Raw genomic sequence first — 8,082 nt, 5'->3', positions numbered from 1 at the left:
GTTGCTGAAAAATCTTAAACCCAGCGGTTGAAAGCAAAAAAGTTGCTGAAAAATCTTAAAACCAGCGGTTAAAAGAAAAAAGGTGCTGAAAATTCTTGGAACCGGTTTTTAAAAGAAAACGTTTTTCATTAAAAACTGTTTTCTAGCGTGTTAAAGCATCCCAGAGGTTTAAAGAAAAAAGTTTCTGAAAAATCCTGAACCTAGCGGTTGAAAGCAAAAAAGTTGCCGAAAAATTTTAAAACCAGTGGTGGAAAGAGAACGTCTTTCATGAAAAATTATTTTCCATGGTGGATAAAAGGAACCCTGTGCAAGTAGTTAAAAGGAAAAAAGTTGCTGAAAAATCTTGAGCCCAGCGGTTGAAAGCAAAAAAGTGTGTTTAACTACTAAAAAAGTTTTAAAAAGTGAATAAAAATATGAATGAAAAAAGCAGGAATTTATTGATTGAACAAATTTTAAATTTGAGAAAAAAAGGCGCATTTCTTATTCTGAACTGCGTAGAGTCTAGGCTAGATCTCAACCGCTGGTTCAACCGCTCCCGCTGAGTTTTTTTCTCCAAAGTATATATCATTCTTAAAATATTTGTTTTCTCTGCCAAAAAAAGAATGCCTTTAACATAATTATTATTGCAATGTTTGTTTCAGACTCATTCTAAAGTTTTTAGTTTTTTAATTAGATATTTTTTTCATGAAAAATACATTTTTTAAAACTTTTAAATCGTAAAAAACAAGATTAAATTTATCATGAATAAATTGCTCAGAATGAGCTTAGCTTTCTCTTTATATGTTGTGCAATTCAAAATTTTAAATTAAGTTGGATTTTAACTTTGAAGTTTTTTACAAGGAAAATATAAAAATAATCATTTGTAACCAAAAAGTAACTTTTAATTCCTTTAAAAGTTACCCCTTGTAAATTAACTGGGCTTTTATGGATCTATCTATCCATCTTCTATTTTAACGTTAAATTGTGGCTCTATCTGTGAGCATTTACTTTTCGTATAATATTAAACAATACCAACAAAAATTTGCGGATCTAGTAATATTTTTTAGTAGATTTCCGAAATTTTACAAAAATCAAAATATTTTTGAGACAAATTTTTCTAATTTTTAGCAAGGTTATAATGCAAGGAAAGTTAATTGCAGTTGCGTATACTACGCGTACATATTGAAACCAGTTCTTTCTGGGTGGAATTTGTAAATATGAATAGATGCATCAGTATTCGTTTAGTATCAAAGAAGGTTAAAAGCATTACGTTTTGATAATTTTGATAATTCACATTATAGTGTCCTATGACCAGAATATTTTATTGATTTCTTATGTGAAAGATGGATCCCATGTCAGGCTTCGACATCTATCTTGTGTTTACATTACCGCCAAAGGTCAGTACACTGCAGTATGCGTACACCTCTGAAATAACTTTCCTTGCATTATAACCTTGGTTTTCAGCTTCCATAAACCTTCTCCGGAATCTTGTGAGATGCTTCACAAATTTTGAGCCCGATTGGTTTGGCTGTTTTGACTTCCATTGGATACAAAAAGAAAAAAAATAGATCTAATATTTGCGAGAAATTCAATCTTTCTTTTTTTGGGTTTCACCAAGAAGCCTGATTAAAACTAAAACTTTGAATTATTTCTTAAAGATTGAACAATTCAAATTTTTTCATAATCTTTAGAAAACGAAATTTTTGACACATTTTTTTGTTTTTGTTTTTTTATTATAATTATGATGATGGAAATCTTGATTTGTTTCTAAAATGTTTTTTGTAAAGCAAGAGTAATTTCAAAGGAAAATTATCAAAAAATTAAATTGTGTATGTGAAAAGGAAAAAGTAGATTCCAACTTTTTATTGTTTAAAGTTTGTTTGGTCGTACATCATTGATATTATTTTAAAACTTTTATTTTATATATTTCCTCTGCACAACAGTAACGGTGAAAATTTTGCCAAAGCTACTAAATTGAAATTTAAAAATATTAGAATCGAAAAATGTAAAACTAAATGCTTATTTTTTCTAAAGAAAGGGTTAATTAAAATGAAATAACCCCTATTTTATTGAATGAATTACCATTACCATTTGTCAATGACTTAAAACATTCAGGAAATGCTCTGCAAAGTGATAATTCAATGACCATAGATTTAAATAAAAAAACGAGCTATTTCCATTTCAAAAATTCATTCCCTTAACCAAGAATTTTATTTTAACAGTCCAGATGCTATTTTGAAACTGTATAATAGAGAAAATAAACATTTCTTTAAAAAAATGATTTTTTGGTATGCAGTAATGTACATTAAACTCTACTAATCTAAAAACTTATTCCTGAGGGTTCATGCTAAACTAGCTCTGTACAAAGGAATGTCATTTATATTTTTCTTTGTCTCATGCTTTTAATATAACTAAAGCTGTTTTTTATGTTCAAATGGTATTTAATATAATATCAATTTATAAAGAAAAATATAATATATTATCAATTAAAAAAGAGGTTCAATTTTTATTTAAAAATTTAATAATTTCATTTTTCCATGGACTAAAATTTAAGAAAAAGTGATAAAAACTCTTGAACTGTATTTTCTCTAAACCGCAATAAATTGCAAAGAAAAATTAATATTCCAATTTCCCTATTCCGATTACAAGTGTTTAAATATATATTAAACCATTCTATCCATAAAGGTTATGTATTTTGAATTTAAGCTATAGTTAAACCCTCATCTTTAAACTTTAAATTATAAGTTAAGAATCTAATTTTAATTTACATCTTCAACGGTTGAATAAATATTATATTAACAACAGTTTACTCCTTTTAACGTTAAGTCTCCTGGAAAGTTTTATAATATTTTAACAATTACTGAAAAAAAATTTTAAACTGTTGGACGCTCAAAAACAAGATGCTTAATAGTCAGATGCTTTGAAAATTGCTTCTTTCATTTTGAAAATACATAATACTAAGTTTAATTTGAGGCAAGAATTAATATAATCTAGATCTATATGATAAAACAAGACATTTATATAAATATGTTCCGTATAGCCGGCCAATTAGGCTTAAGAAAAAATTCGAAAATTTTTTTTTCAAAGTTTAAATTTTTTTTTACAACATTTTATTTTTTTTTCCCACGGGCAAGGCTGGCCTTTCAGCTAGTATTAAATCAAACAAGACATTCGTATGTATGTTCCCAATAGCCAGCCAAAGGGCTGGACAGAATGGGCTGAAATTTTTTGGACACTTATTGCAGGTAGCCTGGGGTGACATAGGCTAAAAAAAATAATATTATTGAAAAATATTGCATAGTTCTGGAAATTACAGATCTTTAAAGTACAGATCTTGTAAGTACAGATCTTGTAAGTACAGATCTTGTAAGTACAGATCTTGTAAGTACAGATCTTGTAAGTACAGATCTTGTAAGTACAGATCTTGTATGTACAGAACTTTTAAGTACAGAAGTTAAAATTTGTTTTTTGAAAAATATAAAGACTTGACACATGTGTTTATTAGATCGATAGCTTAAATAACCAAAAAGTTATGATATTTTTTATGTTTTTTTTAACACACTGCTGAAAAAAGACGAACACGTTTCAAGTAAAAACATTTAAGTCTTTTCTTTGAAATATATCGATATTCAGTTTACTGGGTTAAATTCTCAATTTTAAGAAATTGACAATTTGAAAAAAATAATTTTCAAGAAATCTCAGAATACAAGTGCGTTGACGGAGGTCTTAAATCCAAATTTAATTTAAATTTTTTTCGTTGTTTCTTGAACTGGTAATGGCGGGGTCGCCAAATTTGTAACTTTTTTTTAACAGTTAAAATTCTTATTGTATAGGAAGCATATTAATGTCCTAAGTTAACTGTCTGACTGTCAAAAGACGGCCTAAAAATTACTTTTGATGTGATATTTACTTATTTTACTTCAAAAAGACTTTTTAGGCAGTTTTAAGGCAGTCACACAATTCATTTGGGGTTTTGATTTTTTGCCAAAACATGTCTCATGACAGCTAAGAAAAATTCACAAAATTATAAAATCTTAACAATCTAAATGAAAGAGAAAATAAACATTTTGTGGAAGACGATGCCTGGCCGCGTTAAACTAGTTCCACAAGATTCAACAGAATGAGATAGTATAGAATGGATACGGGGCATTAGTACTGATATGATCTCTACAGTCTACACGTGCGATATCGATATTGACTCTAGTTCTGAACCCTCTAGTAATAAGTTATAAGAAATATATATACTGGAAGTTATTTATGCGTTTTATTAGAGTCTGACTCACGTCCTCTATAATTTCTTTAAAAAAATGATTTTTTGGTATGCAGTAATGTACATTAAACTCTACTAATCTAAAAACTTATTCCTGAGGGTTTATGCTAAACTAGCTCTGTACAAAGGAATGTCATTTATATTTTTCTTTGTCTCATGCTTTTAATATAACTTAATTCATTTTTATTTACAATACAGGAAGTTTAATTGATTTAAAAAAATTGTCGTTACAAAAAATTGAAAAAGTAACTAATTGTACGATTCTATTTACAAAGTAGAAAAGATTAAAGTTGATTTTAAAATTTCAGTATTTTAATTTTCTAGTTTTCAAATAGTTACCATTAATTTTAAGGACACACTCAAGAGAAATATTAAATTCAAGATATTTACAACAGATTGAATACATCTTGAAAGTACAGATCTTGAAAGTACAGATCTGGAAAGTACAGATCTGGAAAGTACAGATCTTAAAAACATATCTTGAAAGTACAGATCAGGAAACTACGGATATTAAAATTACATATCTTAAAATTACAGATCTTTGTAAGCACAGATCTGCACAGTACAAATCTTAAAAGTATAGATCTGGAAAGTTCATATCTTGAAGGTACATATTTGAAAGTACAGATCTGGACGGTACAAATCTTGAAAGCACAGACCTTGAAATTATGGATCTTGAAAGTACAGATCTTGAAAGTACAAATCTTGAAAGTACAGACCTTGAAAGTACAGATCTTAAAAGTACAGATCTTGAGAGTGCAGATCTTGAAGGCACAGATCATGAATGTACAGATCTGGACAGTACAAATCTTGAAAGCACAGACCTTGAAAGTATAGATCTTGAAAGTATAGATCTTGAAAGTACAGATCTTGAGAGTACAGATCTGGAAAGTACCGATTTTAAAAGTACGGATATTAAAATTACAAGTATTGAAATTACAGATCTTTTTAAGTACAGATCTGGACTGTACAAATCTTGAAAGTACAGATCTTGAAAGTACAGATCTTGAAAGTAAAGACCTTGAAAGTACATATCTTGAAAGTACATATCTTGAAAGTACAGATCTTGAAAGTACAGATCTTGAAAGTACGGATCATAAAAGTACAGATCTCTGTAAGTACAGTTCTTGAAAGTATTACACATGAAAGTACAGATACTAAAAGTACAGATCTTGAAAATGCAGATCTCAGCGTAGTACAGATATAATCAAAGTATAGATCTTGTAAGTGCAGATCTTGTAAGTACAGATCTTGTAAGTACAGATCTTGTAAGTACAGATCTTGAAAGTACAGATTTTTGAAAAACAACAATTTTTTTAATGTGGAAAGTTTATTCCCAAATCCTTTATGTTAAACTAGTTTTGGACTAATGTATGAAATTGATAGCACTGTTGTGGGTCTGTAATTACACATTTAGTTAATTACAACATATATTACAATGTACAAGTACAATCTTGATCTAACAATTCTTTCCAATACACACAGAGTTTATTCCAAAAGAAGCTGCAATGGGGGGAGGGAGTATGAATAGAATTGTAAATCGTTTTTGTAAACGATCGTTTTTTGTTTCGTTTTCTAAAACGATCGTTTCTTTTTCGGAAAAAACGATCGCCTTTGAAAACGATCGTTTTTATACGACCGGTTTTTATACGATTGTTTTTAAAAAACGATCGTTTTTGAAAAAAAAATTTTATTGACAATTATGTTAACGATCGTTAACAAAGAGTCGTTGTTAACGATGGTTAACGAAGGGTTTTCGTTAACGATCGTTAACGAAACGACGAACTTTATCAAAATGGTCGTTTTTGGAAAAAAAATTATTTGCAACTTTATTGAATGTCGTCTTACATGAATTTTAACAGTTGTTGAGGAGTTAAAACTTCTTGCTATTTTCTTAAAAACTACTCAATGATAAGTACAGATGCCCTCTTCGTTAACGCTCTTTAACGAAGGGTCGTTAACGATCGTTAAAGAAGGGTCGTCATTAACGATCGTTAACGAAGGTTTGTAGTTAACGATCGTTATCGAAGGGTCGTCGTTAACGATCGTTACCGAAGGGTCGTCGTTAACAATCGTTAACGAAACAGCGAATTTCATAAAAACGATCGATATGAAAAACGATCGTTTTTAAAAACGAGCATTTTGAAAAACGATCGTTTTAAAAACGACCAAAACGAACTTTTTAAAAAAACGATCGTTTCGTTTTCGATTTCTCGTCGTCGTTTTTATAACGAAACGATCGTTTTTCTGAAAATGAAAACGTTAACATCCCTAGGTATGAATGATATTATTGTTTAAAAACTAATCATTCTCCTTTATTAGAATAGTTATTTTAAGTTTAAGAATTACAGAGGTACTTTAATGATATCTGAAAACATTTGCAAATTTACAAAATTCTAAACTTTTAAAATTAAAAATTTAAAATGTGTTCACCATCATGTTTCAAAGACATAGGGATAAGAAAAGTTGAGCTTGGTAAAAAAGGGTCAATTTTCGTTCCGCAAAAAAGTGTTGTGATTTCTGCATTGATAAGAATTAACATTAAATTCACATTGAAGTATATTTTTCAATTTGTGAAGGCGTTTATGGTTGATGAAATGTTTAATTACCAATTAAAACTATTTTATTAATGTTTAGCTTTTTGATTTATTTTCTGAATTATCAAGGATTTCAATCTGAAATGTTTTAAATGAAGTTTATTTTAAAGATTATTCATCTAAATTAATAATTTACATTTAATTGAAATAATACGTTTTAATCAATTTTTTTTTCTAAAGGTTTAGTTTAAATATTTGACTGAAAAGTTTCACAAAAAAAACATTTAATTATTTACAATTTCATATATTTTAAAGAAGTATAGTCTTTGCAGGCCTCAAAATCAAATGTTTTAAGCTCTCTGTATTTGCAACCTATTAGTATAAAGCTTTAATATTTCAAACTTATCTTATTTGATTTAATAGAATTCAAAACCACAATGATTTTGCGAAAGAATTTTCCAATTGTCTCAATTTTCTTGGATAAACAACAAGTTGAGAATAATTTATTCTTCTATTTACGTTCCAAATTTTTGGAAGAAAAAAAATGGTTTTTATTAACCCTAAAAAAAGTTTAAAGGCACAGTTAATGTAATTTAAAGTGAGTACTTTCTTTTAATACTTAATTTTTAATCTGAAATCAAAAACAACAAAAAACACTTTTTTTGTAAATGCATTTACACTGATCAGATTTAGTTTCCTGGGAAGATATAAAAAATATAATTGTTTTTGAGAAAGGCAATTCTAACAAGTCTACAACTTACATAAAGGACACTTTTAAAATGTATAAAAAACAGTAAATTTGCTAAAATAAAACTTTTCAGATAAACTTCATTTAAGCAAATTTTAGTATGAAATTTTGTTTTTTAATCCTATGGGCTTTTCTATAAGACAAGCACTTTTATTTTCAAGATTTTATTTTAGGTTTTAGATGTAAATCGTTAATAATATTATGTAAATTTAATTGGAAATTATAACATAATTTTATCTTTATCATTTTTTTTATTATCTGCTCTCATTTAAATTTTCATGAGAATTACATATTTGTATTTACATTTGTTTATCCTTTTTTTGCAAACATGTACCCAGTACCCATAAGGAATTCAGAAAACCAAGAAATATAAGTTTTAAAGATTCATTATTTCCACTTCCTGTTCATAATACTCACTCAATATCCAAATCTCAAATTTCAAATTTAAGATTTCAGATAATTTAATATTTGAAATTATTTGAAGTATATTATTTTACAAAATCTAAGCAATAAAATTTGTTTCTAAACGTACATTTTCTAAATTTTAA

At 27.8% G+C, this 8,082-nt stretch overlaps 1 protein-coding gene across 1 annotated transcript; it reads left to right on the top strand.

Moving 5' to 3' along the window:
• Positions 1 to 4,917: 4,917 nt before the first annotated feature.
• LOC111710689 (uncharacterized) lies at positions 4,918 to 5,380 on the top strand. Its single transcript, XM_023484811.1, has 2 exons — positions 4,918 to 5,140; positions 5,208 to 5,380. The coding sequence occupies exons 1-2, from the start codon at positions 4,918 to 4,920 to the stop codon at positions 5,378 to 5,380; spliced, it is 396 nt and encodes a 131-aa protein (XP_023340579.1).
• Positions 5,381 to 8,082: the final 2,702 nt, after the last annotated feature.

The sequence above is a fragment of the Eurytemora carolleeae genome, unplaced genomic scaffold, assembly GCF_000591075.1.
Source record: "Eurytemora carolleeae unplaced genomic scaffold, Eaff_2.0 scaffold1062, whole genome shotgun sequence".
Lineage (NCBI taxonomy): Eukaryota > Metazoa > Arthropoda > Copepoda > Calanoida > Temoridae > Eurytemora > Eurytemora carolleeae.
The sequence above is the reverse complement of the archived record's forward strand: the minus strand, read 5'-3'. Positions and strand labels throughout refer to the sequence as shown.

What these genes read in the sequence shown, in the direction of transcription:
- LOC111710689 (XM_023484811.1), top strand. Translation starts at nt 4,918, where the DNA reads ATGGATCTTGAAAGTACAGATCTTGAAAGTACAAATCTTGAAAGTACA. An exon ending in TGAGAGTACAGATCTGGAAA is followed by an intron (nt 5,141 to 5,207) that starts GTACCGATTTTA and finishes TTTTAAGTACAG; the next exon opens with ATCTGGACTGTACAAATCTT.